The sequence below is a fragment of the Cryptomeria japonica genome, chromosome 11 (assembly GCF_030272615.1).
Source record: "Cryptomeria japonica chromosome 11, Sugi_1.0, whole genome shotgun sequence".
NCBI lineage: Eukaryota > Viridiplantae > Streptophyta > Pinopsida > Cupressales > Cupressaceae > Cryptomeria > Cryptomeria japonica.
The window spans coordinates 416,483,378-416,500,391 of record NC_081415.1 but is presented as its reverse complement, the minus strand read 5'-3'; the positions used below and the strand labels follow the sequence as shown (position 1 = coordinate 416,500,391).

General features: G+C 38.6%; 1 protein-coding gene across 3 annotated transcripts in view; it reads right to left on the bottom strand.

The window, feature by feature from the left end:
• Positions 1 to 17,014, bottom strand: part of LOC131073608 (uncharacterized) — a 223,078-nt gene that overhangs the window by 169,334 nt on the left and 36,730 nt on the right. For 2 of the 3 annotated variants that reach the window (XM_058010072.2, XM_058010074.2), the window contains exons 3-4: positions 6,510 to 6,633; positions 6,214 to 6,334 (exon numbers count right to left, since the gene is read on the bottom strand). In XM_058010072.2, the coding sequence (XP_057866055.1) occupies positions 6,214 to 6,334; positions 6,510 to 6,633 (245 nt within the window). The remainder of the gene's footprint in view (positions 1 to 6,213; positions 6,335 to 6,509; positions 6,634 to 17,014) is intronic. The other variant, XM_058010073.2, reaches the window with a different exon arrangement.

Here is a 17,014-nt window from a genome sequence, read left to right as displayed (position 1 = left end):
CACGGTAACTTACACTGCAGAAAACCAAAGGAGAAAGCATTCCAACAAAGAGGTAAACACTTACATAGATTGCAAGAATCGAATAAAGGCAATAAAGATAATTTTATTGATGAAAGAGCAAGGCAAATTTACAGATGCAGAGAGACATAAGAATTCTGCATGAGAAAAGAAGGGAGAAGATCCTAACCAAATGTACAAAATTGCCTTTATAGTTCAGGCATAACTCAAATGGTTACATTGAGAAAACACTAACCCTACCCGGATTAGGTTACAAACAATCAGACAAGAGAGAGAGAGATCAAATCCGAGATCTGATGGCGTGCTACAGCTAGCTCTAGGAGCATCCTTGATGCAGGAGCATCCCCGGTTCATAACAATCTTGCATCAACCAAAAATATTTCCTTTCTGTTTTGCTTTTTGTTTGCAGTTTCAGCATTTCTTTCTGTGTTCTGGATTTGGCTCACCGGAACCTATGCAGTTGGATTTTACTTGAAGACTTCATCATATTCCTTATTCCCAAACCGTGGAGCATTTGGATCGTTTTCCGACAAGTTATCACTACCAGTTTCCGAGACAGTTTCCTGTAACCAGTTGAAAGTTTTCTCTTACCGGTTACCTGGACCTATTTGCATTGGTGATCTACCAAATCCCCTTCCGTAGCTTGTGGAACCCTGAGCGTTGATTTTGACGTTCCTTGGCGTGTGGCCAACCTTTTCCCGTGATCTACTCTTCATCCTTTGGATTTTCCGCAAGAATTTTTTTGGCGAAGGTCGACCTTGTTGGTTTTGCACGTTAGGTCTTGTTCTTTGGGTTTTTATCCCTCTTTGGGCCGACCGGATCCCCTTGGATCGTATAAATCATTGTAATAGAGCATTAGAATGTAACCAAGAAGTTGGACTGAGCATAGAAGATAGATCTTAAGATTTGAGGTCCCGGTTGTGACATGCTCTGTATTTTGAGCATGTTTTAGGAGGCCTGTGAGTCGATTTCTGTAACCTGGTTGGTCGTAATCAGTTTTCATGTTATAATCCAATCTATTCTGCATTGCCTCCATCATGTCCTTGTGTTTCCGTTGTGTTTACTCTTGCTGACCGGCCGAATTGATCTCTTTGAGGTCCCTCCTAGCCAGTAACTGCTTCAGTCCTCTGCCTCTGGAAGAGCAAATATCTCCGCAAATCAAGGAAACCTTGCATCTAGATGCATCTCTGTGTACTGGATGGCGTCTGTAGGCACAAAAAGTCTTCAAACCGCGTTGAAGAGGCATGGGTTGCATTTGGAATCGTCAGCAAGCATCATGTCTGGCATTATGGCATCGAAATCTGGTGGTTGCAGTGAGATCGGATCCAAAATTGGGCACCGACTGAGCAAAAAAACAACCTCGACCATCTGGTCGACAACCACCGGCTGCAAAAGAGTTTAAATGCCAATGGCAGCTGCAAGTTTGAAAATCGGTCGTTGATTTGAGATCTCATGCGCAGACGGATGCGCGAGATCTCGTCATGTAAGTGCGCTCAAAAGCCCAATCGAAGATTAAAACATCACCGTTGGATCAGGCTTTATGAAGATCCAACGGTCGTGGGTGGCTAACGCGGCACCCCGGATCCATGCTTCCTTGGTTGTGTTGACTGCTAACTGCACTGTATTCTTACCCCACAGCATCTCTACGGGTCCCTTTTAAGCTCGCGGGATAAGAATTTTGCGTTGATTTTGCTTTGCTTTTGTTATCTCACGGGACCACTTGTGTCTTTGTTTCCTCCCGCAGGATAAGAGTTTCTTTGATTTACTCTTGTTTCCTTATCCTGCGCCATCGCTTTGTGCCAATCTTTTCCCCGCGGGATAAGAGAAGTCAAAGGCGGGTAGACTTTTGGCTTATCCCGCGAGGTGAAACAAAGAGAAAACCTTAAATGTTGGCAATTTTTGTGCCAACCTTGCACGGATCAATTCCGGGAATTCAGTGTAACTAACATTTCGTTTTAGTCAATACCGGTAACATGTCGTGTTATCGGTCTCAGCACAGTTAGCTGCTTCTTCATAGTTTTGCAAAGTCATATAACACGAGGGTTATATAATGTGTCAATAGCATGTCGTCTTATTTGACCGAGACGTGTTATTGACCGGGTTGTGTTATTGACCACTGAGATTGGGTCGTGTTATTGAACACCAGCTAGAGGGCCTCCCGGTCGTAAGCGGGCCCTAGTTCTTTTTTCAGTTGACCGGGTCAGTCGGCCAACTCACTTAGGTTCAACCGGCTGGAGGGGCTCTCGGTCGTCAACGGGCCGATTTCCCCTTTCCTCTTACCGATCGCAGGATTTTCGAACGCAGCAAGCAAAGTCCACAGGATAAGAATTTTCAAAGGCAAGGAGTATCTCCTCCTTATCCCGCAAAAGTGAAACAAATGCATCAAAGAGGACGCGGGATAAGAGAAGTCAAAGGCGGGTAGACTTTTGTCTTATCCCGCAAGGTGAAACATAGACAAAACCTTATCCCGCGAGATAAGGAGCAAACAGAAACTACAAAGTATTTTACTTATCCCGCAGGATAAGAACAAAGCAAGCAAAGACCTTAAGGCCTTATCCCGTGAGGTTGGCCAAAGGCATCAAAGGTCCTGCGGGATAAGGAAACAAGAGTAAATCAAAGAAACTCTTATCCCACGGGAGGAAACAAAGACACAAGTGGTCCCACGGGATAACAAAACCAAAGCAGAATCAAAGCAAAATTCTTATCCCACGAGGTTAAAAGGGACCCGTAGAGATGCTGTGGGGTAAGAATACAGTGCAGTCAGCGGTCAACACAGCCAAGGAAGCATGGACCCGGGGTGCCACGTCAACCACCCACAGCCGTTGGATCTTCATAAAGCTCAATCCAACAGTGATGTTTTAATCTTCGATTGGGCTTTTGAGTGCACTTACATGGCAAGATCTCGCATGTCCATCTGCGCACGAGATCTCTTGATCAACGGCTGAGATTCAAATTTCTCTGAGCCGTAGAGTTTTAAAAGGCATATGGGTTGTGTTTCTTTTGCATATGGCGGCCAGTTTTAAAGAAAAAAACATCTTCATTTCATTTACTCACGATTTCTGACTACGTCAAAAATTTGGCCAAGCATTTTTCATTGTATCTAAATTTGTTTTCTCCTTATGGCTTCAACGTAAGAATGGGGCGGCTCAACTTTATTCATGCTTGTGCACCGACCCTTGTTGGTTTGTATGTGGCGGCTTTAGCCCCATTTTTTTTGGTTGGCGTCAGACGTGTGTAACAGTTTTGTCTTTAAGACATTGACTGTCGCTTTTGATCATGGGCTGTGTTTTATAAAGTCATGAGCAATTACTGTTATGTGTGTGAAGTCGTGCATCTTCATGGACACACTATTGAAGTCGTGTTAAGGATTTTGATTTGCAAAACAAGATCGTGTGATATTACGCCTGGGCAGAAAATCGTGAGCTGGATGATATGCATCAAAGAGTCAAGGCTGCGACTGACTCATGATAAGAAAAAAGGCAATGTGTGAACTAAATGGTTGGGGTGACCTGAAACAATACAATTGTTGGATGTGTGTGTGATCATTGGGATTAACAAGTAACATATTTAGAGATATATGAGTCAAGTTAGTTTTGGGACGAAAAAATATTCACATAAGCTCATAGTTTGAGGTGTGATATATGAGATTGTGAATAAAGTATAGACAAAATTATTCTTTCAGAGTTCTCTAGCAGGTTGGAAATCAGCTTATTGAAGTTGTGTAAAAGAGAATATTACAAATTTGAAGAAGAGTAACAATAGCAGAAATTTTGAGGTTGGTGCCTCATTTTTGTGGAGTAGGTGCTTCACCAATGCTGGCGATTCACCAATGATGTTGGTGATTCAAGAAGAGTTGGTGCTCTCAATGAGTTGGTGCTCACTTTTGTATTGTGTGTTGATGCCCAAGTTCAGTTGACAAAATCATTTTGCGTGTCATGTTTTTTTACCCAAAAGGGTTTTCCACGTGAAATTTGGAGTTTGTGTTTTGCTGTTTGCTCTTGTTCCTTTTATGTGGTCCTATTTGTTAAAAAGTTTAAAATACTGATTCACCCCCACCCCCTCTCAATATTTTCTATGTGCTTTTCAAGGTTTAGTCTGTTGATGTAATAGCTGCGGGAGATTTCTTTCTCCTTTAAATCGAAATTAATAATAAATATCAAATGAAAGATATAAGGCCGACTCAAGGAGGAGTTGCTATTTAAACATATATCAAGGCCGACTCAAGAGGAGTAACACCTAATTTGAAATAATAATAATTATATTTATTTATATTAAGGCTGACTCATGGGAAAGTCACCTCATTTCCTTCTGTAAAGTTGTCTCCTTGATGAGGCCGACTATTCATGAAGAGACACCAAGTTATGTACATATACTCATGCCAATCTCCTTCATTTCGTATTCAATTAAAAAATTCTTCAGCAGCAAGTTCATACCTTAGCAGCAGATCTTCATTTGATAGCAGCAGATCTAACAATTCAAGGAGGAGAACAATTATCTTCAGCAGATTGTCATCTTGCTTCAGATCGATTATAATCAAGGAGAAATAATATGATTTACAGATTTGCATCTAGAGAGGTGCTATCATCTTTGCATAAATCAGCCTTGTGATTGGCCAAGTTGTAAAGCAAATTTTCTGCCTTATTCAATATAATATATGTGATATATTATTGGCTGGGTTTTTCTCCCTCGGGAAGGAGGGTTTTCCCAGGGTAAACTGTTGTGTTAATTGTCTATTGTGTTGTGTATTTCTGCTTATTTCATTTCTGATCCTAAAACTAACATAGTCATTGTATCATTTGTGTAAGGCAACCTATGTAGGCAGAGATAATAATCAAAAGCATAATATAAACTATTGTGAGATATGAAGCCAAACCATACTAACTTGATGCCACCAGTTCCCAAAATGTTTCACTTAAGGAGTCCAAAAGCAAGCATGCTTTTAGTGCAAACAGTAGTGACGCTACTTACGGTTCTTCAAATGTTCCTACATCATCTACTGTTAACAATTGATGATATATAAATTCCATACAACATTGAAAATTGATTCTTGAACTGAATATTATTATTTTAATATTGAACTCTATGTTTGATATCTCTCTCTCTCTCTCTCTCTCTCTCTCTATATATATATATATGATTGCAATTTCTAGTTAACTATTTTCCTCTTCCTTACTGAATTTATGCATATCATTGAATCCCCTTCTATATCCAATTGATAAATTCCCTGACTCTAACAAAAGCTTAATCCACTTGCCAGTGCCTCCATTTCAGCTTCATTATTGGTAGCAATTCCTATGTTTTTGGACAATGCCCAAGCGATCTCTCTCTCTCTCTCTCTCTCTCTCTCTCTCTCTCTCTCTCTCTATATATATATATATATATAATGGCCCGGTTCAGGAACTAAATCCACAAACCTGAACCAAGATTTGAACCAAAACTGGCAACGTAGCATTAACCCAAAACACCCTACTACACAAGTGGAAACTAGAGTTTTTATGTAATTACTCATCCTAGTAATATAATTATTATCTTGATCTTTATCTAAAAATAACAGAAGCTTATTGAGGGGCTGTAGCTCAATTGGTGAGGATAATAGTATGTTCCTTGATTTTGTCATCCACCAAGTTTCAAATCCCCTAGAGGTCCAATTGGGCCAGGTTCAACCCTGGGTGACCTTGACAGACTAGATCTCCCTACTCTTGGCTGCTTAGCTGAAGGACAATTTCTAGTTTAGATGTATGCTTATTCATCATGCTATAATCTACTTAACAAAGGGCCAATATCGATGTAATCTAGTTCTTTCCATTAAATAAAACAAAAAATAATTTTGTTTAAAAAAATCAGAGGCTCAAAGCTTTTTAGTCACACAAACCTTTTAAGTAGGTAAACATACTAACCAAGACTCTACAAACCTATGAATGTTGTTGTCCAAGGCTATAAAGCATCATCTTTCCTAGTTGAAAGGGATATCATTTATTTTCATGCATCAACCCTCATAGATATAGATATTTCACAATTCTCAAATGTTCATGGAAGTTGAACAGAATGTTCCCATATTTGTAAGGCAAAAACACAATGCAGCTAGATTGAAATGGGGAATTGATCGTCTATGAAACACTTGCATGAATATTTTATGTAGTTGTAGGATTTACTGGGAAGAAACATTGCATCATAAGGAAAGAAATCTAGCCGTACCTGTTTTTCTACGTTTTCCATTATTTTCCTTTGAATCTTCAATATTGAATTCTTGTGACAGTCCAATATGATTGTAAATCAAAGCAACTCGAAACGATGAATTTACATCTGAATTCTTTCCCTGCACATATCTTAAGCTTAGAAATATAACTCTACGATTCTTTTATCCCTTCCTGTTACACACCATAAAAACAATATAAAAAACAAAACAACCCAACATCAAGATAATGTATTCAGAATCGGTACATTATTATTCTGTTACCATGATTCTTGCTAAAAAATGTACATAGATATACCAGTAAGTCTTCCAGTGGTTTGATCAGGGACAACTTTAGAGCTTCCTTGACAGAAGGGCGGTTGATAGCAGAAACATTCTTAAACCATTCTTCTGTCCCATATTTTTGTTTGACATAAAGCCTGCTTTAAGCAAAATAATATAACTTAGTTTGCTTCCTCTGGGTAATTTCCCATGCTAATGACTAGCAAATGTTGCATGTATATTTTTAAAAATCTCACTCTAAAGCTTATTTTGGATCATAACCAACTTATATCAAAATCCTAAGCTAACACATTATAATTCAGTTTTGATTACCATGCTTCACAAAGATTCGCAGACTGAATTAATATCAACTCCAAAAATATGACACAAAAACACTTACTCCAGAGTCTATCGAAAATCAAAACAAGGAAAAGAACATTGAAATTAAAAGACTCGGTACACAATAAGAGCGAAAATTGCAGATATCTCAATTATGAACCCTAAAAACAGGGATTATACAGGGATGAATCACCTCTCAATTTCATAATATGAGAAACCGGTCTGATCCTTATTAATGCATCAAAAATGATTATACGACTTCTGATCCAATGAATCCTTCTCAATGCTTTCATAATTATTTTGCTCTCGCTGTTTCACTTTGTGTTTAATCATTCTGATCCAGTGTTTCTCCAAGTTTCCATGATGGTGGGTTGAGGTTTCAGGGATGGCAAAAAAATTCCTAAATTGTAGGGACAGCGAGGGAATTGATATATAAAGTCATTTGTAAATATATAATATTTTAAATTTTGATATTGATTTATTACAAATTTACAAATGACCACAATTATCAAAAAGTTATTTGTAAATTTTAAAAAGATAGTTAATAACTAATAATTAGAAGTAGTTATTTAAAATAATTAATATTATTAATAAAAAGTTTAACTTCATATTCTTCTCGCAACCTAAAAGTTTAAATTCATATCAAAATAGTGTGCATGGTCGAAGTTAAAAAATTTAAAAGTTATTATAAAAAAAATTCCTAGAAAATTAGTTCTCGTCATTATTGTAAATAATTAAGTAATTTTAATACCTATTTTAAATATGTTTATGTATCTATATATAATTTCTTCTAATCATATCGTAGTCTTTATTAAACTAATCCAGTCATATGAACTTCTATATTTGCATACAGTTTCTTATTTGTTTCTTCACTTGAACCTTTCCTTGCGGTTTTTCTTACCTTGTCACATTTTTGGCATTTTTAGATTTATTTTCCAAAAATAATGCCTTGCGCCTCGCACCATGTGCAACCTTCCTCTGCCCCCTTCCCCCTCTCTCTTTTTAGCTTGTCTTGGTCCGCAACTAACCATTTTTTCTCCTCTAGCTCTCTATTATCATGATGATGGATCACAGTGTAATCTGAAACATTGATGCAAAATAAATGTTACACAGTTGAATCTAGAAATCACGTGTTCATTATTTGGCTCTTTGATTTTAAATATGTTTTTTATTATTTTTTTAAGTGCTGGCAGCTGGGAACAGGCTACTGTACATTAGGTCTGAAAGCAAGAACATCATTTGTGCATATCTGGAGCTATACAAATACTTCAGTAGAGTTGGTTCAAGTTGGGCAGCAGGACTGTGAAGGCCATATTGGTTGCCCATCATAAGATTTTCCGCATGTCTAATGACCTCAAGATTCATCTCTGCACAGCTATTTCAATCAGTCCTCTCTTTGCATATTCTCCATTATGCAGTAGTACAACTTCCCCACTACAACATAAAACAAGCTGGGCCCAGGGTTTTAAGACCTGTAGACATTTTTTTGCTGATAATTTTTGCTGCACCCTACAGCATTTGAACACAATTTCAACATCACAGGTGTCCCCAAACACGGGAACATCCCCCACCTTGACCAGAATTCCTGGGAACATCTCTGTGAGAGAGAGGGGACGTTCTATCTGCCTCCCCCCACCCCCAAAACCTGGCAAAAAAACTGAGGACCTGTCCCTGGGGAGCACTGTTCTGATCAGATAGTGGTACGAGATGTTAATTCTGTTTTAATTTTTTGAACTTAGAAAGGTTTAACAAGAAGAGGGAATTCCCAAAGTACTGCAAAAGAAGGGCAACATGCCTACGAAAGTTCCCAATAGACAAAATTTCTAGGACAGGGAGTGGACATTCTGTCTCCATTCTGAAAAGAACACTGTTATAAACCAACTTCTGCCTACCAAGCACATAAGTAAAATAACATCAGTGGTTTCAACCTTGCAGGGTCCTTTCAAATACAAAAAGAATGCTTTAAAAAACATGTACTAAAAAATTTGATTATATATGTTTTGGATCACACTATATGATCCATCATCAAAATAATGTCTTTTGAATTGTAGATTTTAGCTTATTATATAGTCACATCTACATCCTGATGATAGGTCAAATAGTTTGATCCAAATTGTCACTATTGTTTTTTGCTAGCTTGTCATGTTCAAAGCTACGTTATCCCGAGTTTCTGGGACAGCAAATTTTTTTGGCAAATTTTGGGACGGCGATTGGGGGGGCAGCAAAGGGGGATGGCTATATAAAATATAAGGAAACTTTAAAATATATAGGAAAATTTTAAATGTTCATAAGAAAACATGGATAAAGCATGCATATATACATTATATTCATATGAAATCATGGATATAGCATGTCTATGATACTATGATAAAATTTTAGAACGTAAATTTTGAACATACAACATTGTCAATACTCAAGATGCATTCATAATTCAGAATTTCAATTCATTCAAATTGTCAATATGCATATGATAATAGATATTAAAGCAATAACATACAAAATGCCCAAAGGCTACACTGCTGCCATATAGTTTCATTATCAATTATGATATGAAAATCAAAATGCAAAAAAACAAAGTACAATGCTGCCCCTAATCTGCATCTCCTAACATTGCATCAAAATTAGAGTCCTCTGAGTCTGCCACTGTCATGGTCCACGTCCACCTCATCCAACGGAATTCCAACCAATCCCTCTAGTGCCTCCTCATCAACCTGGGCCACATCTTTGGGATCAACATCCCATCATAAAGCTAGAGTCGTCTGTCGATATTCTAGAGTTTAACGATCCCGAAGTCGAAGAGAACTATGCACAGCCACTAGCTTCTCCGCTCCTCTAGAGGTAAGTCCATTCCTTTTGATAGAGTAGATAAAGTCATATGTGGACCAATTCCTGTCTGCAGCGGAGTGACTAGCAATCTGTGAAAGTAGGCCAGTGGCAAGCAACTTCAATTGTGGTGTATCCTTCCCATGCCATGTCCACCATCAAATAGAGACTCTTTGGGCTAATATAGCTATGTCCAACCTCGCCTGTCGTTTACTCAATGTAGGACCACGAAGATTTGTGAAGTCAAGGAATTGTGCGTGAAGTATGGAAGCCTCCTCCTTTGTATATATCTTATCAATGGCCCACGTGAACCCATTTAAAACTTCATCATCATCACATGAAGGCACCCTTCCATCCCTCGGTGCATACCATTTGGGATTCACTGCATAGGCTGCCATATGAAGCAGGGAGTTCATTATGTTCCACTCTGTGTCACAATGGGCCTAATATATTGCTCATAGAACCCCAAAGTAGGATCCTTAGCCCAAATTGTTTGCTTAATCTTCCCAAGCATACTGTCAAATGTCTCATATGTCTCTCCAAGACTAGGAGAGTCTAGATCAGCATATCTGATGGCATCTACAATAGGTGAGATGATAGAGAAAACATATCTGCAAGTGCAAAGTTCAAAATATTAAAATCAAAATATGAAAATCAGCAATCTAATATTTAATTTTTAAAACAATCAGCAATTTAATAATAAAATCAACGACATCTTACCTCACGGTGGACCACCAATTGTCATCAAGAATCTTTTGTTTGGTAGGTTTTCCTTCAGTAGAGTTTGATACCCGCCATCTAGCCCGCTCGGGATTCACCACCATCATCTGTAGAGGATCATGCACTTCAAGCATCCTCTCCAACAAGATGAAGTGGCATACCTACATTCATTAAAATAATAAAAAAAAATAAGTGGCATACCAATATTAAATGTTCATTAAAATAAAAAATTGGAAGTTTGATACAAACTTAAGTGGCATACCTTGTTTCAACGGGTTTGAGGAACTCCTTTGAAATTGATCTAAAGACAGCAAGTGAGGTGTGGTGGTTGCAAATTAACATTTGAACATCTTTAGCTTCTACCACCACTTGCTTCACCCAGTCTATTTTTCCTATGTCTTTCAATGCATGAACACAACATGGGGTCCCAAAGATGTGCTTGTAAGCACCCTCCACCATCAAACTTGTTGATTTGCACACACATGTTGAATCAGTGATCACCTGTACAACATTAGCAACGCCAACCTCATCTATGGCATCTCTCAAAATGCTAAACTAGAACTCCGCAGCCTTACGCTTCCCTGAACAATCCATGGCTTTCAAAAAATACGAACCAGAAGGGCATGTGACAATGATATTGATGAGTGGCCGATGTCTAACATCAATCCACCCATCCATCACAATAGAGCAACTGGTCCTCATCCAAGTTCATTTCATATCCTCCATCAACACATTAATTGGACTACTCTTTGTCTAAGAGAGTAGTCCATAGCTTATGATCTCCAGGGGTTGTGAATGTGTGACCGAAGGTGGCTATATCTTTGTGAAATGTCCCCCTTAGTTTTTTTCAATTTTTCAACACAATAATTTCACCCATTAGCGTTAGCAAGATGAAATACTGAGAGCAATACATATTGGCGGTTAGACCAGCCACTTCCACTTTTCAGCGGAATAAATAAATGCTGGAAATTAACAACTACTTGGCGGTATAACCAGCCAATTACAAATCCAAGAAAAATGAAATTGAATAAAGACAATCACTCAACCACTTATTCAGTGGGAGGACTGGAAATAACAAACTATCACTCAACCACTTATTCAGCGAGAGGACAGGAATACAAAATGAAATAGAGATAGGCGGCGAAGCTAGCCTCTTCCACTTATGCAATGGGCAATACAAATAAGTATAATGCAGAATGAAAATGGATTGTTTTAGTACTACTGAATAGAGTTTTACAATAAGCAAACTCTGCAAGATTCTGCCGGTACATTAAAGCTCCAACCTCTAATGGATACAAGAAAGTACTCCAAGAAGCCACAAACAAGAATACTGGAAAACACAAGCCAAAAAGAACACTTTACCAAATCTGATATAGCATATCAACATTACCAAAAATCAGACCAGCAACACTGTGAAGCCCATATCTCCATCAAAACACCTCCGAATGAGCTCCAGTGAATTGCAGATGAAGCACAAGAGCTAGGTGGCCAAGGAGGGCCAAGGAAACACGCGACCAAAGGGGTCTCAGCAAGGGCACACTCTCCAAAACAGAAAATCGAACTAGGGCAAACAGCAGCAAGTTCGATTTGAAATATGAAATCAACTACTCCACCAAAATCCACCAAAGTCTGAGCAAATGGGCACCAAGAGCATACCAAACTTTTGAATCTATGTCCACAAAATTTGAATGAAAGCTCCAAACAGAATGAGCAGAAGAGAGGATCAGCTATAGGGTTTCTTCACCAATTTATCACACCAAACTTCTTAAAATCCACTGGTAATCTCTAAATGAGATCACTCTGTTAGCTAGGAGTTATCTTTCAAACTCGAAACTGAAGATGAGCTAGGAGGGCACGCAACCCCGAAGCCAAGACTCTGAAATCAATTCAGCAACACTTCGTTATCAAACATTCATGGATACCAAAAACAAGAGCCCAACATTCTTATTTATAGACTATGTGTCTCCAAATTCAAATTCACATTCCCTCCAAATGGACGCCAAACCCAAATGCACATTCACATGATAAATATAAACCATAATTACAAAAGCAAATCGGCATATATGTGATTAATACATTAGTGCAAATAAGTGTCCATAACTCGAACCTATAATTGTCTAAGGCCGATAGGCTAATTAGACAATTATATAAGCTATGTCGGCCATAGAAGGATCCGACCATAGCTACAAACATCAACACTCCCTCTTAGCTAGGGAGGAATCCTTCTCGATATCTGAGTCACATAGAGACATCCACCATGGCTACTCCCAGAGGGTGGGTTCATCATGGCTACTCCCATGAATGGAAATACAAATGAACACAACCACCATGGCTACTCCCGGAGGATGGGTCCATCATGCCTACTCCAATGAATGGAAATGCCAATGAACACAAGTGCCCATCACGGAATCCTCAACGTGATTTCGTCATCTCATCATGACGTTCACCATGGCTACTCCCAGAGGGTGAATAAACACAAGTGCTAAGTCATGGAGTCTCTCACATGACATCCACCATGGCTACCCCCAGAGGATGGATCCACCATGGCTACTCCCAATGGGAGAAACAAGGGTTTTCACCTCAAACTTCTCTCGCAGAGAAGAATGCATTAACAAGGGCTTGTAACTCAAACTTCTCTTGCAGAGAAGAATGCATTAACAAGGGCTTGCACCTCAAACTTCTCTCGCAGAGAAAAATGGATTAACAAGGGCTTGCACAAACAAATCTTTATGATGATGTGGCTCCCTCTAAATCTGATATCAACCTTCTAACCTCCTCGTCCAAGGTTGCTTGAAATGGTTTGTCAAACTCCCTCTGAATGTTAATTCCTCCTCTTCGAAGAAACTGATCACAATCTGTATAGAATCTTCCTCTTCGAGAGATGTCTCAACTCAGTCCTTAACGACAATAGGGGCAAGCCCCTCTCTCTCCAATGTGAAGACAATCATCCCTTCAATATTCCAAATTATTAAGGAACTCAATCGTGATGAACCAGTAGGTTTAGGGGGCCCTCAGGCAGATCACAATGTTCTTGACTCAAAAGGCACACTTGTACAACGGTATAATGTGGTGCAGAGAGAGTGTCTCGGTTTAAGTCAATGTCTTGTTCTTTCTGGCCTTGTAGTTCAAATTAACCAGCGATACCATATCATGCTAGGATCGGCACCCATCTTCAGCATCAGCAAAATCAATATCATCCTTGTCACTGCTCACGGCATCCTTGGAGATCATATCGCTTACATACCAGCGCGATAACCAATATAATCCAATCATGGCATCATTGGAGGTGGTGGCAGAGATTATCACATTCTGATCGCATATCATATCAAGTGGACATCTTTGCGATAACAAGGCGACGATATTTATGACATCTGCAACACATATATATGCCTCGACATTCCATTTATACCAAATGTTTATACTCTTGGTGTGGCATCGTGGCACTACAATCAGACATAACTTTCACAACATCATTCTAAGATTCTGATACTATTCACCTGAGATCATGGCATACTGGCAATCACCGATCAGCATCATCAACACTTGGCAATGCCCGCAACCCATACTTGCCCGAGCAATCAGCGATACCAGTAGCGATCGAGACAGTTTGGAACTACATAATTAGAGATACAATGATCACCAGCCAAATCGGATAATTCATATTTGCAATCAGCAAACTCATCACAACTACCTCCTGCAACTTGAAATACGATGGCTTCATTGATCTTCATACCTAGCAATCAAACAGTACATCTCCACATCATCGCGAACATGCGATAATACTAGCGAATATACAAAGGATCTCAAGTGATATTCATCTCTGTGACACGTCATACCAGTGCCGCGAAATCACATATCGATAAACAGTTCGAGTGACAATATAGACACTGGTCACGCCATTGCAGAACGTTCATCAATAAGGAATCAGTCTGGTATTTTCCAGAAGACCATACAACACCATCGAGTCAATAATCATTCCAGATCAATTCATCAACATATACATCGCCAGCATTTAGACTCTTATTGGCCTTAATCAAAGACACGACTCAATACTCAGGAGAACGATATACAGTGAATAGTTTGTTCGACAGCATCCTCCTTGTTTAGATTCACAGACTCTGCAATCATTGACATTCAGGCATTGAGCGGACATATATATTCAAACACGGATTCTATTTGAGACATAACCATATCTTCGGATCAGACACACAGAGTTCATATCCTTTTGTGATTGTGTAACGGCAAGTTCACATAATTATCGGCTTCTATTTGTATATCGTGGTATCTGCACTTCCCAACACAGATACTTATCGTGAGTAGACTCATCATCGTTTAAATCATTGTCTCTAATCTACACATTGCTATGATAATTTATTTATGAAAGAACAGGCACATGATCGAATACGCTCTGATACCATGTTGATTTAGGTGTGCTTAATTAACCACGGGCAATGTTTTGCCCTCCCAACCATAGACAATACCCGATTGCCTCCCCCGAGCACTTCTCTTCAAAATTCAGTCTGCTGCAGAATTGTGTATGTTCGATTTTTTTTTTTTAGTGGAGATTCGATTCTCCCTTAAATATATCGCAAGTGACCCTTCACCAAGGGTCGGCTATTCTTTGAACAGCACATTTCAATACATAGAGGTGGACAACTCCCAAGTCGGCCATTCACATGATAAATGTAAACCATAATTACAAAAGCATATAGGCACATATGTGATTAATACATTAGTGCAAAGAAGTGTCCATAACTCAGATCTATAATTGTCTAGGGCCGATAGGCCAATTAGACAATCATATAAGCTATGTCGGCCATAGAAGGATCCAACCATAGCTACAAACATCAACAATCTTCACATAGAAGCACATATAGTTTATAAAAATGACAATAAAATAATAATGTGGTGCCCAAGGTAGATAAGTGAAATATATTATAAAATTAACTTGTTTCTCCATAAGGCGTCCATCTTGCCTTATTAATATTTCACTTTATAAAAATATTTCCCCTCAACAGTAAATCGCCCAAACCTTATGATATAAAATGATACTTTATCACCTCAAGTCATCTCCTTAAGTCATAACCAAAAATACATAAGTCATATGCCTAGGCCAAGGGGGGGCATTAAAAAATATTAAAAATACTTTTTCCATGTGCTGAACAACTGCCAAAGTGAGCTGAAAGCCCAAAAATACTGAAAATTGTACTGCCAAAAATAGCCTATGAACTAGACCACCGAAACCTGCCAAAAATAGCACTGCCAAAAAAGTACTTACTAAAAATAGCATACTTCTAAAAATAGTGTGTCCAAATGCATTTTAACCACATTCTGAACAGCCATCACAACTTCCTAAAAATAGTAAGTCCGAAAAAGTCTTCGGATTCGTTTGCATCACAATCGTGAGGCTCTATGAAAACCCAAAAAACCCCAGAAAAATAAGTTGTCCTCACCCCACTTACTAAAAATAGTAAGTTCAAAAAAGTCCTCAAATTCAGTTGCATGTCACACCATCGCAAAGCTTTCTAAAAACGCAGAAGGAATCCAGAATCAGAACTGTAAAATTCCAGCATGCAAGCCACCAAAACTGCCAAAGCATCCTCCTAGAAAAAAGGAAACCTTAATTTTTGCCTCTGATTAACCAACGGGTCTCGGAATTGGCCAACAATCCCCAAAACAAACTAGAGTGGAAAAGGGGACATTACACTTTGACCATTTGTTTGAGGTAAGAGGAACATGCCACATGAAATGGGATGGCATTAGCAAAAAAGAATCTACCAAAGGATGACTTTGTAGCTTCACGTCCTTGTGTATTAAACAAAGCTTCTACTGACCCTCCCTTCTCACTAACCATCTTCCTCTTTCCTCTTGTCTCAATTTGACTATCACTACCTGTAGCGTCATAAATTGTAAATCCTTAATTGGGTGGTACAATTTCACGCTTAGGTTAGCACCCGCCTTAGTGTGTTGCATTTTGCATTTTTAAATTCCCTTTAAGCATTTGATTAATTAATTTAATTAAATCTAAAGTCCTCTTTTATCGTATCCTTTTAATCAATTCATCAAAACCCTGATTAAGTCCTATTTTGACCTTCAAGACCTGATTTCGCATATCTAAACACCTTGAATTGTCACATTGAGTTGGGATTGACTTTGTAATCATGATATCATGCATCCCTAAAAACTTGGAAAAAAGTTGAAAGGACAAGAGCGCGGCATTCTAGGCCCTAGTTTTTCTCCCCGAATTTTGGGATCGTGTTTTGGTGGTATTATAATGTTTAAATCCATATTCGTGCAAAAATATATCAATTCCAGGTCGGCCTTTGATCAAAAACAAAGTTAGGGTTTCATATATATAGCCTTTCCTTTCCTCATTTGAAGGATCCATTCTCTAGCAATTGAAGGAGCCTCTTATGAAGTGAAAGTGCAGGTTATGTGAAGTCTTCAATCAACAAATCAAGCATTCATCAAGTCTACATCAACCATTTTCATCATCAATTGAAGCTTTTGAAGATATTGAAGAATAATAAGAGATCACCGACTGTTGATTGGCTTATACCTCCCCCTTAGGGTTTGGTATGGTTTCATGTTATTTTCATATCTTTGTATGAGCTTCACAACCTTCATTTTCGGATCTACATCATTGCTTTAGATCCATTA